Source organism: Mobula hypostoma, chromosome 5 (genome assembly GCF_963921235.1).
Source record: "Mobula hypostoma chromosome 5, sMobHyp1.1, whole genome shotgun sequence".
Classification (NCBI taxonomy): domain Eukaryota; kingdom Metazoa; phylum Chordata; class Chondrichthyes; order Myliobatiformes; family Myliobatidae; genus Mobula; species Mobula hypostoma.
The window spans coordinates 157816898-157834582 of record NC_086101.1 but is presented as its reverse complement, the minus strand read 5'-3'; the positions used below and the strand labels follow the sequence as shown (position 1 = coordinate 157834582).

General features: G+C 40.2%; 1 protein-coding gene across 1 annotated transcript in view; it reads left to right on the top strand.

The window, feature by feature from the left end:
* The window catches only part of LOC134347087 (uncharacterized), a 136095-nt gene that overhangs the window by 41375 nt on the left and 77035 nt on the right, over positions 1 to 17685 (top strand). The window contains exons 3-7 of the mRNA XM_063049200.1: positions 3211 to 3293; positions 6040 to 6152; positions 8178 to 8274; positions 9950 to 10244; positions 11658 to 11789. Of these exons, the coding sequence (XP_062905270.1) occupies positions 3211 to 3293; positions 6040 to 6152; positions 8178 to 8274; positions 9950 to 10244; positions 11658 to 11789 (720 nt within the window). The remainder of the gene's footprint in view (positions 1 to 3210; positions 3294 to 6039; positions 6153 to 8177; positions 8275 to 9949; positions 10245 to 11657; positions 11790 to 17685) is intronic.

Below are 17685 nucleotides of genomic sequence, written 5' to 3'. Positions count from 1 at the left end.
TTTAAAAACTGTTCTCTGTTAGCACAGTGTAGTGTTTAATGGCGACACAAGTGTATTTGTCTGCTGATAGTAGGAAGTTGGTCGGCAACGGTCCCCTTCCTTAATTAACCAGCATAGAGTCCCAAATAAATGAAGAGGATCCCATCTATTTTTGTGACTAGTTTCTGTTCTTTAAGAGTTGTACCAAGTAAGTGGCTGTCCCAATTAACTGATGACCCAATTAACTAGAATCTCTTGTAATCCCATTAACTTGATCATCCCTTTCTTATTCCTCAATTCCACCCATATAACCTCAGTAGATGAGCTCTCTGCTCTGTACTGTCTGTACTCTGCCTTAACATCTTCCCGCACTAGTATTGCCACTCCTGCCTGTTTAAACTTCCCTGCTCTATCATGTCTAAAGCAAAGGAGCCCCGAAACATTGAGCTGCCAGTGTTGCCGCTCCTGCAACCAAGTCTCATTAATAGCTACAAAGTCATAATTTGATGTACTGATCCATGCCCTATGCTCATCTGCCTTTCCTAGAGTACTTGCTTTGAAATATACCTAACTCAGAACATTAGTCCCACCATGCTCAACCTTTTGATTCCTGACTTTGTATGTAGGCTTAACAATGTCTTTCCTTACCACCGCTCTATTATCTGCTCTGGTGCTCTGGTTTCCCACTCCACTGTAACTCTAGTTTAAACCAAATCCCCACCTATTATCTTCCTATTTCTGGCCTGCTACATGGCACAGGAAGCAACCTGAGATCACAGCCCTGGAGATCCTGTCCTTTAACTTGGCACCTAACTCTACACTTACTTTGCAGGACCTTATCACCCTTCCTACCCATGTCATTGCTACCAACGTGGACCACTGCTTCTGGTACTCACCCTCCCACTTAAGAATATTATGGACTCGATCCAAGATGTCCTTGACCCTGGCACTCAGGAGTCAACATATCATCTGGGAATTTTGTTCTTGCCCTCAGAACCTTTTGTTTGTCCCACTAACTGTTGATCCCCCTATCACTACAACTTTCCTATTCTTTCCTTCTGAGCCACAATATAGTTGTCACACTGAATTATTAATGAGCGCACAGTATTTACATTGCATTTTACACAGTTAATGAATATTTTGCTTGCAGTTTCATGTGAAATATGAAAAAAAATTGTTGAATGCACGGAAAGAGTCTTTTAGGCTTTTTTGCCTGCAGCATTTCTTTGAAAGAATTATCCCCCTCTCATGTTCTTTCCTAATAGCTTTTAAAATATTTCCTTTTCAAGTATATATCCACGTCCATTCTGAAGTGTATGTATGTGATTGGGATACAGCCTTTCTGAACCCTGGTATTTAATTTAATTTTGGAAAAACATTGATGTTATGTTTTGTTCAGCCCGTGCAATTCCTCTGATCCAAGGTGTCACAGAGATACCTCTACATTGAACCTGTTCTCTCAGATTCTCCTTAAGAAAGTAATTCGGGTATAAAACCAAGTAAACAACAGGGATTCTGCAGATGCTGGAAATTCAAGCAACACACATCAAAGTTGCTGGTGAACGCAGCAGGTCAGGTAGCATCTCTAGGAAGAGGTACAGTCGACGTTTCAGGCCGAGACCCTTTGTCAGGACGAAGGGTCTCGGCCTGAAACGTCGACTGTACCTCTTCCTAGAGATGCTGCCTGGCCTGCTGTGTTCACCAGTAACTTTGATGTGTGTTGATAAAACCAAGTATTTGCTTTCTAAATAGCTGCAGTGGAATGGTTCTGTAGTCTTGGAAATATTAATTGAAAATCTCTCTTTTGCAGGAAACATAAGGTGTAGCACTATTGTGGCCAATCTGTAGTGGGAGGCATGTTACATGATTGGCTAAAAATCCTGCTGTAGGGTTCCAGTCTGAAACATGGGCATACACCTTTGCCTCGAGGAATGCTGCTTGAACGATTGAGTTCTTATTAGACCATAAGACGAAGGAGCAGAAGTCGGCCATTCATCCCATCGAGTCTGCTTCGCCATTTTATCATGAGCTGATCCATTCTCCCATTTAGTCCCACTCCCCCGCCTTCTCACCATAACCTTTGATGCCTTGGCTACTCAGATACCTATCAATCTCTGCCTTAAATACACCCAATGACTTGGCGTCCACTTCTGCCTGTGGCAACAAATTCCATAGATTTACCACCCTCTGGCTAAAAAAATTTCTTCACATTTCTGTTCTGAATGGGCGCTCTTCAATCCTTAAGTCATGCCCTCTCGTACTAGACTCCCCCATCATGGGAAACAACTTTGCCACATCCATTCTGTCCATGCCTTTCAACATTCGAATTGTTTCTATGAGGTCTCCCCTCATTCTTCTAAACTCCAAGGAATACAGTCCAAGAGCGGACAAACGTTCCTCATACGTTAACCCTCTCATTCCCGGAATTATTCTAGTGAATCTTCTCTGTACCCTCTCCAACGTCAGCACATCCTTCCGTAAATAAGGAGACCAAAACTGCCCACAGTACTCCAAGTGAGGTCTCACCAGTGCCTTATAGAGCCTGAACATCACATCCCTGCTCCTATACTCTATTCTTCTAGAAATGAATGCCAACATTGCATTCGCCTTCTTCACCACCAACTTAACCTGGAGGTTAACCTTAAGGGTATCCTGTACGAGGACTCCCAAGTCCCGTTGCATCTCAGAACTTTGAATTCTCTCCCCATTTAAATAATAGTCTGCCCGTTTATTTCTTCTGCCAAACCATACACTTTCCAATGTTGTATTTCATTTGCCACTTCTTTGTCTTTGCTGTGTTCTTTATTTTTTTTTCTTCTAACATTTGTATATCTGTGCACTTTTAATGCTATTGTGACTCTGTAATTTCCTTTGAGATCAATAAAGTATCTATTTATCTTCTTTCATTGTCAAAAATAATCCCAGGCCAAATTATTTTATAGTGTATAATTACTTGAAACTAGTTCACAAATATAAATTGTATAGGCTATATAAATGGTCATTAACAACAATAAAATATTACATACTATAACATACTAATATTTAATTTGCCGATTTTGGTTATAGCCCCAAGAGGTGACAATTGGTAATCTACATTTATTTTATAAAGCTGCAATCTTGTATAGTGAATTTTATAACTAAATCTTTAGGTTTCACAAAATATGCTAAGTTATTTGGATTTGTGTCAGGAAAAAAATAATGTTTTATTTTAATTTCTTTCAAACTTTCTAGACTGACGGGAAGACCAATGAACATCATCTTGCAGAAAAATGCAAACACATCAGCGATTGTTAACAACTTCTTGGCTGGACTAGGTGAACTGAAGTACTCAATTTAAATGCAATCCATTAAACAATATAAACGGTTAAACAAAATGTACTTACTGAACTATGATCTTTTGCAACAATAAGTCTGATTTTGGCTGTATCTGATGGATTTGGAAGGAAAAGGTATTTAGAAATTACTCAGCAGTGGTCCAGGGAGGTATTAGTGGTGTGGCAGTGTGCTCAACTAACGTTTGAGGCGTGTGCTGAAGGAGTGGCAAGAGAAAATTTGTAAGGGTGGATAAAAAGAAAGGTCAATTAAAGATAAAGCTGATCTGATGTTAAATGCTCCTTTCTTCCTCTGCTACCTCACGTTCTAGTAATCATTTTGTTCATGCATGATGTTATTTTCAGAAATATTTCTGAGAACGAATCTTTGACAAATTAATTGAGGGTAAAAGATTTATACTCCTTATGGTGACCATGTAATAGAGAAGTGAAATAGGAAATAAATGTTTGTGGTTATTCTTTGGATATTTTGTTTATTACACCTATAAGGATAGATGAGATGGTAGGTGAACCTTCTTGCATCTCTCTCTGAACACAAGCACAGGAAAATAAGAGCAGAAGTAGATCACCTGGGCCCACAAGCCTGCCTGCCTGCCTTACCATTCAGTTTGATCATGGCTGATCTGCCACAGCCCGAGAAACCTCTGTGCCATATTAGCTAAAGGTGATTCACCATTCTTTTGGAGAGGAACGTTGTGTGTTCCTCAGTTTAAAATGATCACCCACAGTTTAAAATCCTCCCATTGATGAACCATCTTAACATCTACTCTATTGTGCCCCACTTTGATCTTTTATTGTTTAATGTGATCACCCCCTCATAAATAACCCTATCATTTTTTAAATAAGGGCTTTAAAGCTGTAACAGTACTTCATCCTTACCAACATCCTCTGCAATTGTAACAAAACGTCCACTATTTTTAAACAATATATTCCTTTGCAATGAAGCATAAACTACTATTTGTCTTCCAGCTACCTGCTGCATTTTCATGCTAACTCTGTGTTTCATGAACAAGGGTCTATAAATCAATAGTTCTCAACATTCTTCTTCTATTTAGATAGTTATGTTTTTGGTTCATTTTACTGAAGTGCTTGACTTTGTACTTTTTCTATATTAGACTCCATTTTCCAAGTTTTCACTTGCCACTCAACCTATCTTTCAATTTTGCATGTTTCAGATAGCCTCATTGTAATATATCCTTCCTACAATTTCTTATGTCATCAGCAAACTTTGATTTCTTTCCAGTAGTTCCTATTATAGATAGTAAATAATTGAAGGCCAAGAATCAATCTTCGTAGTACTTCAAAGTCAAACTACATTTATTATGAAAGTATGTATACCATATTCAACCTTGAGATTCATCTCCTTACAGGCAGCCATAAAAGAAAGAAACCCAATGGAACCCATTTTTAAAAAAAACTGTCAAACACCCAATGTGCAGAGGTAAAAAAAATCATGCAAACAACAAAAGTAAGCAAATAACATTCAGAACTTAAGTTCATGGAAGTGAGTCCACTGTCAAAAAGCCTATCGTCACTGCAGCCGATTCAGGAGCCTGTTAGTTGCAGGCATCAGTTCAGCGCACAGCCAAGTAAACCTCATGGAGCAGCGATCTGAACATTAGCCTGTACCTCTCTTCCAGCCCTGACATCTTGACCTTTTTAGTCTGACCCGACATGTAAATCAGCCAAACCTTGTGTAGTTCCTCGCTGTTGGACCGGACCCTGCAGCTTCGATAAGCTCTTGGGCCTAGGCCCTGCCACCTCAATTCGGCCCGTCCCGGCCCTTTCCAAGCTGCTTATATCCTTAAAATATGAAAAAGACCCATTTCTTCTAATCCTCTTTGTGATAATCAGTCACCAATGTGTGTTAACAAATTTCTATCAGAATCCTGAGCATCTTGTCTTGTACATAAACCTTTCATGTGATACCTTATCAAATACCTTTTTGAAATCCAAATGTACTACATCGGATTTCCTTACTGTTGACTCTGCTATTTACCTCTTCAAAGATGTAATGCAAATTTGTCAAAAGTATTCCTTTCACAAAACCATGTTGACATGCTGTAATTGCATTAACTTTCTCTATATGAACATATCTCCCTTGAATATTGACTTCGGCATCTTATCAACAGAAGATTATTAAAAGGTCTACCATTTCCTCCTTTTTGTCTCACTCGCTTCCTGAATGAGAAATTTACATTTGTGGATGCCCAATCTATAGTATTTCTGTAATATTTTGGATGGCTATGATTATTTACATAGGCTATTTTTAGCTGAAAGAATTTGCCTTGATTTCACAGTTGACTTCCAGACTCCATCTTGAAATTTGGAAAGAGAAGACCACTGAACCTCTGGAATTGCCAAATACACCTAAAGAACAAAACTAAATAATCTTGACATTTGATGCAGGAAGAAAGCTACTTCTATAAGAGAGGATTTTTTTTTAAAGTTGTAGATGTATGTGTAGAAACACATTTGTACCTGGAATAGAGATATATGGCAAATTCCTGTAATGGCCATCAAATACTAATAAGTCCTAAAGCTGTTACTAGACAAATAACAGTATATGTAAACTGCTGTTCATTCTAATTTCAAATTGAGAAATCTTGATGTTGGTCTCTATCAGCATTGCTGAAACCCGTTTGGCTAATTTGTTAAAATTGTCATCTTGTGGAGAAAATGACACATGGACTGTTTGACAGATATTAATTCTCAATTATTTTTCCAGATAGTATTAATAATACTGGGCCACAAATAGATTCTACATCCCATTTTGAAGTTAGGTTTTCAAAAGGGGAAAACCCAATGAATGAATCTCCGAAGGATCTTCAGTGTAAAAAGGTGATTAAGTATATTTTATTTTATCTTAAGTAGTTTCTAATTTAATTTTTTAGTTTTATCTTTTTCCTTGTCTTTTACTGAAATTTGATATTAGTGATGGAGTGATACAGCCGGGAAACAGGCCCTTTGGCCCACCAAGCTCGTACTGACCAAAAGCCCATTTATGCTAATCCTTTAATAATTTATTTTCCCACATTCCCATCCAATACCACTAGATCTTACCACTTATACACAGTTTGCACAATTTGTAGCAGCCAGTTAATCCATTAGTTCGCACATTTGGGATGTGGAAGGAAACCAAATGTAACTTTTTGTGATATGTTTCCGTTTGGGTGGTGGGGAGAAGATGCGTGTATCAAAGGAGGTGTAAGATACTCCTGCCCTCCACTAAATGCAGGTCACCCTTGGGCAAGGTGTAGCACCTGCTTAGCCCCCTGATGTGGGTCAAGTGAAGCTATGGGAGCAGGTGGTGGATGGTTGTATGAACAGCTGGTGCATATAACAATTCCTGGTTATGCGACCATTGACGCCAGGCAGGCAGTCTCTGAAGAGTATTGGTAATGGCTGGGGTCACCAGTCTTGTAAAGGCACTGCCCAAAAGAAAGCAATGGTAAACCATTTCTATAGAAATAATCTATAGAAGTATTTGCCAAGAACATCCCTGGTCATGGAAAGATCATGGCTGCCTACGTCATATGACTTGGCACATAACGAATGAATGCACCTCCATTGTGAATAACATGATAGATTTTATTCTTGGGTAATTGAAATTATTTTTACCTGCTCAGGAACAAATACAGTTTAAGGTACTCTGATACCCAGGGTTTTGGAGCTAAGCTCAATGCCTGTGGTAAGGATTGTATGTAAGCTGCTTTTCTTTTCAAACTTTTTTATTGTTGTACAAAAGAAATAACATGAGTACATTGAAGTAACAACATCTACAACGTCTCAAAAGACATTATCTTAAAGATTGAAAAAAATTTTTTTGATAACAAAAAAAACCTACTAAGCAGAAAAAGTGAGAAAAAAAAAGAACCCATTAGGTGTACAACCCCGGAGTCATGCGTCATACAAAAAGCTTCTAAAAAATAAACATCAAACCGCCAGCAAGAAAAGAAAATATCCTAAAAAATTTCCAATTAGATCATGGAAAAATCTATCAATTAGCTCAAATGATAGTAACGAGCAAATGAGCCCCATCTTTTCTCAAAATCAAATAAAGGTTCAAAGGTTTGACTTCTAATTTTCTCCAAACTAAGACATAGCATCACTTGAGAGAACCATTGTACAAAGTGGGAGCTGATGTATCCTTCCACTTCAACAAAATGGCCCTCCTAGCTATCAATGTAACAAATGCAATAATATGTTGGTCAGACACAGAAATACCATGAATATTTTGAGGAATTATCCCAAAAAGCACAGTTAGCTGCTTTTATGCATGAGCTGTGGTTTTTGAGGTTTGTTTACTGCTGGATTCTTCTTGATAAGTGCTCATGTAATTAAATAATGCATGCTAGATATTGGCCATGATACTCATATTGCCATATTTCATTATAACCCAGAAAATTGTCAGTTGGCTCACCAAGTCCTCCACTAATTTTCCCTTTAACCATTTGTTCCACATTCCCGTCAAACCCACCCCCAAGTTTCAGCCGCCAGTCTAGTCTAGGGGCAGTGTACTGCAGCTGATTAACCTACCAGTGCAGTAGAATTTGAGATGTAGGACGAGGTAGGGGGAAAACCCATGTGGTCACAGGGAGAAGGTGACCTATTTAATTTAGTAGTGTTCCATCAGTTTTGGATTGCCTTCTGACCAGATCCTAAAGTTGAAAGGATCTCTGTCATTCCTTGTTATTTTAGCACAGATACATTGCGAACCATCTTCTATTGGCATACCCATTTTTGCTAAGAACTGCAGAACAGTGATTGTAAACTATATGATGCAAGCATACAGTTAATTTTTAATTTTCAAAGTGCAGGGAAGATTTTTTAAAATACTGAAAAAGCATTTCTTTTTGCACCTAGGAACAGTCTATTACTAGAACACAATTGCAGCCACCTGAAAGTAGTCAATCTCATCAGGCACCAGAATATTACACAGTCAAGGAGGGAGAAAATAATGGTTTGTACTATTTATTTAATTTGGTCTTTTTTATGTTCAGTTCATCTCAGCAGTATTTGCCCTGAACAGTCCTTTCAGGTGAGGCAGCACTTCACATATGAATCTATCGGTGTCATTTATTGCATCTGGTGCCCTAGGTATGGTCTCTACATCAGCGAGACTTAGTGCATATAGGGGGTTCGCTTTGTCAAGCATGTTGCTCAGTCTGGAACTGCTGTTGTCAAGCTATTTTAATTCCATGACCCATTCCCATAATGAGATGTCTGCCCATGGCCTCCTCTGCTGCCAAGTTGAGTCTAGATGTAGATTAGAAGAACAATGTCTCATTCATCTTGGTAATCTTGAACCTGATGGCATCAACGGAAATTTCGCTATTTCCAGTAACTACTCCGCTTCCCAACCCCACCTTCTGTTTTCGCTTATCCTTCTGACTCATTATCCTTTCTCTTTCTCCTTACAACCTACTTACCAGCTACACCTTCCTCCCTCTGGTCCCTGCCTCCTTCCATTTATTCCATAGTCCACTGTCCTTTCCTCAGATTTCATCTTTTTCTGCCCTTTTCTTCTTCCACCTATTACTTTCTAACTACTCACATCATTCTCACTTCTACCCCTCCCCTCCTTACCCATCTTCCTCCCCTCACCTAGATTCACATATCTGCTGCCAGCTCATGTTCCTCATCACCTTCTCCCCAGTCTTTTATTTTGATTTCTGTTCTACCGTCCAGTCCTGATGAAAGGTCTCGGCCTAACTTTTGCGATTGTTCCTTCCATAGATGTTGCCTGAGCTGCTGAGTTCCTCCAGCACTTTTAGTGTGTTGTTCCATTTCGGCATCTCCAGTCTTTGTGTCCCTGTAGTTTTAATATACATTTTGCCACATGCAGTATGATGAGAAAGACAGCATGCCGGTGGATCAGCTTGCACGTAGCTGAAAATTATTTTTAAACTTTGTCAGAAATTCAAAGTCCAGGAAGCACTGGTACCTTCATTGTGAAATTTATAGAAGTCCTCCACAGGGATTAAAATGTTTAAAATAACATGCTGTTAATTCTTTGCAATGTTGACTGAATTTCATGTTCTTTATCATCTACCACTCTAACTTCAAGACCTGTAAAATCCACGGCCTGTATTAACTTCTTGTGGGTGGGGGGAAGGAATCTCATACATAGAATCTTAGCAGCTGTTACCTTGTTTACTTGAATTTCTTGTGCTGTGCTACTTGACTCCCTATGTTTTGTTGGTTACACCAAGTATGCACTTTTTTTCAGGTATGGTGCAACAGATTATTTCGAATAAATCAGATAGATAAATATCTGGTGAATTCAACACGATAAGTTTCAAATCAACTTGGGTGTGAATTGAGAAGGCAGATTATATAAGGGCAAATATGGAGGCTAATCCTTTGAAGGACGAGTTATTCTCTGTAGACCATGCTATTTGTTGTTCATCATCTTTATTCTTCAATGCAGTTATTGCTAGCATTGCTGTTTATGAAGCAGTTTGCTGATGTTGTGTTCTTTAGCGACTTATGATGACAAGCGACCTTTGCACTTTGCCATGTGTCTGGCATTTAGCGTCTGTGTCTGCATATCAATTAAAATGAAAATTGTTTTTTAAAATTCCTGTTTCCAGAATTTTAATGCGATGATCATTTTATGTATTCTCCTTTTAAAGGCTCAAGCAGTTCAAAAAAGCAGACTGCTCTTCGGGTAGAACAAGCAGCTATTGTTTCTGACAAAGCCAATGCAGGTGCCGATGGTGATGGTGTTCACATCTCTGATGCTAATGAAGATGGAAAAGATTTTGATGAACCAGAAGGATCGCTCCTCATTGATGTAGAGACACTAGTATTGGAGACTGATGCATTCCCTGCAGAAAAATTTGGGACCACTTATGATGTAGAAACATCAATAGTTAACTCAACTCCATATCCTTCAAAACCTTCGCAAAGTTCTAAACCAAACATGAGGTATGAAACTAGTGTCTTAATATAATAAGAATTGAGTGATAGTATACAGACTTGAGGAAAATATTAATGGTAGCAAATTTTCCAACTTTTCCAGTACCACTCATTCTTTTGACAAGGATAATTTACAAAAAAATTACATATTAAAAATACAAGTAACTTGCAGAATTCACAGTTTAAGAAAACAGTTGCTGGCAACATGTAAAGCACAATCCCTCTTTAAAACGTCTAAATGTAATATATAGACCTTACAGCACAGAAATGAACCATCAAGTAGTAGAGGACACTTCATTTGAGCCTCCTATTCTTTTTAATCTAACCATCAGCCTAATCTTGTTTTCTTCTCCCTAATCTGTTGATACGGTTTTCTCTTAAATGCACTGATGCTATTAACTTCAGCTTGTTGTAGGCTGTTCCTGTCCTCTCATTCTTTTGGTAAAAACACTTCATTTGAATTCACTTTTTTTGAGATGATAATCTTACATTGATGAACTTTAATTCTGCATTTTCCCATAAATACAAACACTGGGTAAACTTACTGAAATCTTTTAAACTCCTCTGATTGGTCACCTTCCCTCATATGCCTTGTCCACTAGCCAACACCAGCATGTTAGTTTTCAAGCTAAAGGAGACCATCCTTTCCTGAGAAACGAGAGATGCAATTGTGCAGTTGTGGCAACCTCGTAAATTGTTTATTTTATTATCATATCTCCTCTCTGTTATCTTTCACAGAGCTGAGAAGAGTTGGAAGCAGATACTATAGCAATGTTTATGAGACAATTTGACAGACCCATGAACATGCAGGGAATAGAGAGATATAAGCTATGTACAAGAAGGTGTACTGTTTAAAATGGCATTATGATCAGCACAGTCATTCCTGTGCTTTATCTGCTGTGGACTTAACCTTTTGAAATCCATGCTAATGTTACAACAGTACAAGTCTTTATTGAGACCACTTTTGAGTATTGTGTGCAGGTTCGGTCAGCCAGCTGCAAGGAAGGATATCATTCAGCTGAAAAGGTTGCAGAAAGATTCATGAGGATGTTGTCAGGACTGGAGTACTTGAATTATTGGAAGGAGAGGCCAGATAGGCATGGACTTTTCCTGGAGCATAGGAGGCTGAGGCGCTGATCATATAAAATCCACATTCTATTTTTTCCTTTTGTATCTTTAATCATTCATGATGTGCTGTCATTGTTTATTGTGTTTTTAACGGAGTATATTTTTCCCAAGGTATATACTCGTGTTTCCTGTTCCTCTTCTGTGACATATTTGCCAATATTATTGGTCATTTTAGTTTTTCTAAATTCCATTTCCAGTATTTTAGTACCAGATTTTTTAACGTATAGTTTATATCTTCCATATGCAGATTTTGAAATTGCTACTGAGCTCATTTTATAAAATTCCATTTCATAGGTTATGTTTTAATACAAGTGTAACGCCCATTGCTGTGAAGAGTCCGAATGTAAGAGCTCAACAGAAGAATATCGTCTCAAACGCTTTAGGAGTTGAAGAACCCAAGACTTTGCCAAGCTGTTTTGGAAAGAAGTATGTATATCTTTAGGTATATAATGCACACCAATGTTCTCTCAGCTTTAGACTGAATTCCTTAACTGTGGATTGTCAATGGATGTTTCGTCTCTCTGGACCATTGCCTTTAACCCTAGGTATCTATTTCTCTGACATGTGCAGAGCTTGCTGGAAATTTGTGAAGATAGGAAATCTCTGCCTCATCCTAGAGATATTGAAACTATGGTCAGCACCACTGCCTGTGGTCAGTTAAGTGAGAGGCACAGGCTAGCCATTAAGCTTCCAATGTATTTCAGTGATTCATGTTTTGGGGCAGTGAACTATTGATTGACAAATGAGCTATAGATTTTTTTTACTGTAACTTTTAAGCATGGCTGCATATTTTAATATTTATTTTATGTCTATTCATAGAGAAATTAGTCTAAATTCAGAGCTGCTATCTATCTTTAGTTATTCAGATGGAGAGTAAAAAGCCTACCACAGCTATTAAAGATAAAAGAGAGATCAGGAGATGGGTTATAATGGAGGAGATACCAGACCAAGCCATTGAACCTATCAGGTTCTCTGTGTTCCGAGTGGACGGGTCTAAAGACCTCTCTGGGAAAAGTAAAGGTGGGGGAGTATGCTTCATGGTGAACAATGCTTGGTGTGACCCAAATCCTTGTGCACGCCCTCAAATCCTTTTGCTCCCTGGATCTGGAGTACTTTGTGCTGCTATGTCGACCTTTCTGGCTGCCTAGATAATTCACATCTGTTATTATTACAACTGTGTATATCCCACCACAGGCTGATACCAACCTGGCTGTCAATGAACTATGTAAAATCATCAATATCCATGAAACCACACACCCAGAGGCTCCTTTCGCCATCGCTGGAGACTTAAATCAAGCGTTGTTGATTACAACTTACTTGAAGTTCTGCCAACACATCGAAGTGAGCACACGAGGAGGAAGCATACTTGACCACTACTACTCTCCCTTCCACAACCACTACAAAGCACTTCTCTGCCCTCCGTTTGGAAAGTCTGATCGTTCCTCCATCTTGCTCCTGCCCGCTTACAGGCAGAAACTGAAACAGGAAGCAGCCATAGTGAAAAACATCCACTGCTGGTCCAACCAGTCAGACTCAATGTTACAAGACTGCTTTGATCGCTTCACCTGGGAGGTATTTCGAGCTGAGAACATCTCCGAGTATTACAGAAGTGGTCACAAGCTTCATTTGGAAGTGCAGTGAAGACATTATTCCCCAAAGTTGCTCCGGTCTACCTAAACCAGAAGCCTTGGATAAATAGTTAAGTGCCTGTTGTTCTCAGCGCAAGGGACAAAGCCTTCACCTCCAGAGAGCAATGGTTGCTCAAGAGATGCCACTATGATTTACATAGAGCCGTCAAGGTGGCAAAATGGCAGCACTGTGATAAAATGCAGTCACAACTCTGCAACAATGACACACACAGCATATGGCAAGGACTGCACACAATCAAGACTTAAAGAGGAAACATGGCAGTACAGCCATTATTGCAGCCTTACTCCCGGATGAGTTAGGTGTTTTTTATGCTCTGTTCAAGGTTGATAAGACTGAACCTCTGAAGAGAGCCGCCAGTGAGACCTACTCCTTGGTCATCTCCAAGGCTGAAGAATGTGGAGCATTCCAACATGTAACCAGCTGCACAGTAGTGGGGCCGGACGGCATTCCAGGAGGGTCCTCAAAGTATGTGCGAAACAGCTGGCTGGTGTGTTTACGGACATTTTTAATCTCTCCCTCTCCAGTGCGTAGTGCCCTCCTGTTTCAAATCGTCCATCATTGTCCCTGTACCTAAGAAAACCAAGGTAGCATGTCTAAATGATTGGTGCCCTGTTGCACTCATCACAATTATAAGCAAATGCTTTGAGAGGCTGGTTAAAGACTACATTTGCAGCCTGCTACCACCCACACTGGACTCCCTACAATTCACCTACCGACGGAACCAGTCCACTGATGACGCCATCCTCATTCACCTGGAATGCTGTTGCTGGAATACAATTCAGCATTGAACACCATAATTCCCTCCAGACTTTACAGGAAGCTTAGAGACCTCGGCCTGCACCCTGCCTTGTGCAGCTGGATCCTAGACTTCCTATGGGATTGCAGAAGGTGTAAGGATGGGCTCCCTCACCTCTGCCCCTCTGATGCTCTACACAGGTGCCCTCAAGGATTGTGTACTGAGTTCCCTCCTCTACTCCCTTTACACCCACACTGTGCTGCCACACACAGTTCTAAGCTGCTGATCAAATTTGCAGATAACACAGCATTGATCAGCCTTATTTCTAGTGGTGATGAGACAGCCTGCAGAGAAGAGGTTAACATCCTGACACAATGGTGCCAAGATAACAACCTCTCAATGTTCAAAAAACAAAAGAGCTGATTGTGGATTGCAGGAGGAACGGAGACAGGCTCAACATCAATGGGACTGCCGTTGAGAGGGTGAGCAGTTTCAATTTCCTCAGTATACACATCATTGAAGATCTCACCTGGACTGTACACACCGGCTGTACGGCAAAAAAAGCACAATAATGTCTCTTCCACCTCAGGCATCTGAAGAAGTTTGGCATGAGTCCCCAAATCGTCAATACCTTCTACAGGGGCACCACTGAGAGCATCCTGACTGGCTCAGCCTTGACCTCTGAGCACTACAGAGAGTGGTACAGACAGCTCAGTGCATCTGTTCCCTCAACTGAGGACATTTACAGCAGCAGGTGTGTAAAGGAGGCCTGGAAGATCATCGGGGACACCAATCATTGCAACCATAAACTGTTTCAGCTGCTTCAGTCTGGCAAATGGTACTGCAGCATTACAGCCAGGACCAACAGGCTACGGGTCAGCTTCTTTCTACAAGACATTAGACTTGTAAATTCACATGTCTGCACACTGCGATGGAGCTATGATGCAAAGACTCTTACTCCCTCACGTTGTGGGACAGATGTAAGGTATAAAAAAGTAAATAAATTAGTTGACACCAGTTTTGAATTTCAGAAAAATGGAGTAAGATAAGAAATTATACGTTATGACGGTGACTGAGCTGCTGTAGAAGGTACTAGCATCACATTTGTGGCAATTGCCTTCAGAAGGAATTTGTGCATTTATTGTCTGCACTTTATTTTTCTCCATTTGTTGAGCTTTACTAAATGGAAATCAATAATTTGATATTGTGTAAATATTACAAGTATTTGGTAATATCTAATTAAACAATAATTGGTGCCTGAGGCATATTTACATTTCATAGAACATAGAATACTGCAGCACAGTACAGGCCCTTTGCCCCACAGTGTCGTGCTGACCCTTAAACCCTGCCTCCCATATAAGCCCCCACCTTAAATTCCTCCATGTACCTGTCTAGTAGTCTCTTAAACTTCACGAGTGTATCTGCCTCCACTACTGACTCAGGCAGTGCATTCCATGCACCAGCCACTCTCTGAATGAAAAAACTTCCTCTAATATTCCCCTTGAACTTCCCACCCCTTACCTTAAAGCCATGTCCTCTTGTACTGAGCAGTGGTGCCCTGGGGAAGAGGCACTGGCTGTCCACTCTATCTATTCCACTTAATATCTTGTACACCTCTATCATGTCTCCTCTCATCCTCCTCTCCAAAGAGTAAAGCCCTAGCTCCCTTAATCTCTGATCATAATGCATACTCTCTAAACCAGGCAGCATCCTGGTAAATCTCCTCTGTAGCCTTTCCAGTGCTTCCACATCCTTCCTATAGTGAGGCAACCAGAACTGGGCACAGTACTCCAAGTGTGGCCTAACCAGAGTTTTATAGAGCTGCATCATTACCTCGCAACTCTTAAACTCTATCCCTCGACTTATGAAAGCTAACACCCCATAAGCTTTCTTAACTACCCTATCCACCTGTGAGGCAACTTTCAGGGATCTGTGGACTTGTACCCCCAGATCCCTCTGCTCCTCCACACTACCAAGTATCCTGCCATTTACTTTGTACTGTGCCTTGGAGTTTGTCCTTCCAAAGTGTACCACCTCACACTTCTCCGGGTTGAACTCCATCTGCCACTTCTCAGCCCAATACAGTTCCTGAATACAGCTTTATATTGGGTGTTCTGTGGTTCTGATTACTATTCATGCAGTTTCTGTACAGTTGAAGCTTAACCTGAATAGTTAAGTCCATTCAGTGAAAGTGACAGGATAACTTTATGGTTGTTTTTTACTTATGGGAACTGTGGCCTTATCAGTGAAGGAAAAACCAAGAGCACAGTATGAAAATAATAAGGTTACAGTAGCGGGTGTAAAATGCTGGTTACATTTCACCTGGAATATGTCTTTGAAACGATGGCAAAGCTTCAGAGAGGGGGTTCCCCGACCTTTTTTTTAATGCCATTAACCCATGGGTCCTACTTTAGAGGAATAAAGAAAAAACTTACTCGAATGACATGAGGTGAGCGATTTCAGCAATATGGAGAGATTTAAGAAGCTGGAACACAAAAGAGACTCTGGATGCTGGAATCCAGAACAAAAATCAGATTGCTGGAAGAACTCAAAGGGTACAGCAGTACAGGTCGACCTTCACTAATCCGGCACCATTGTGACTTGAGGAGTGCCGGATTAGTGAAAATGCCGAATTACAGAAGGATCACATTAAGCTTAGTCAGTGCCGGATTATCGATGGAACCGGATTACAGGTAGTCAGATTAGTGAAGGTCGACCTGTATCTGTGGAGACGATATGTGTTTGGGTTAAGGTATCTGAATTTTTCTATTCCAGGTAATAACATATACTTGCATATACTCACCTACTTGTTCTCTTCTCTGTTTTTGCTTAACTTTCTAACTCTCCTTCACCTGATTTCACCAATCACCTATTTTGTTTTTACCTGGTGTTTGTTCCTCAAATTCTCGTAATGCACGTTTTAATTTCTTTCCTTTCTTTACCTCCAGTTGTATTTGGCTTACTTGTGGAACAGAATTAATTAGCTTTAATTTCAAATCAGCCTTTTTGATAGTTGCAATCTTTTATCTAGCCCTATACTCTGCTTCACAAGCTCAATCCTTTTCTCTTGTTCTCATAAGCTCTTGTTCTCGTATTTCCAGCTCACCATTTTTTCCCATTCACACGTCTTTAGCTCTTATCTCCCTGGGTATCTGAGGTATTTGGTATATTGCAAAGCACAAGTGTTATGGATCCAGTTGGATTCAGATCTCTGTCACAGTGACAATGGTTTTGCTAGTCCAGAGAGAGAGAGTTGGAGTAGCATAGAATATCCTGGGGTCCTTCAGCCAGCTGAAATCTCCCTGCTTTCCACAATCACTGTCACCTGGGCCAAGGCAAGCTGACCTGCACTGAAGAAGCATTGCATAAGGTGAAATGGGTTCTTTAGCACAAAGGCTTAGGGTACATCCACACTACGCCAGATAATTTTGAAAATGAAGCTTTTTCTCTTCGTTTTGACCTTCTGTCCACACTGAAACGGTGTGTTCATCCCCCGAAAACGGAGATTTTCAGAAATGGTCTCCAGAGTGAATAAATCTGAAAACGCCTAATATCCGTTGTAGTGTATATGGGGTAAATGGAGAGATTTAAAAATGCTGTCATGACAACACCACAACAACGATGCTTTTTCTGCTTCTGCTTGGTACTGCGCAAGCACTGCCGGACGGCTGTTATAACGCGCAGTCAGTGTGGACGGCGTGACAGTTAAATTGTAAAGTGAGCTGTTTTGACTATTTAAAAACGCTGTCATGGCGTGCCTGAACAGATGGCCGCAGCACGGCATTTCGTTGTTTTCTTGAACCACATAACCTAACAATTTCAGAACAGACGGCAACGAGACTGAAGCCAGAAGAGTTAGAAATGTACTCACCAAATACTTTGACCCATAGCTTACTGAATAAATAAGTATACTCGCTTTGTCCTGTTTTCTGTCCT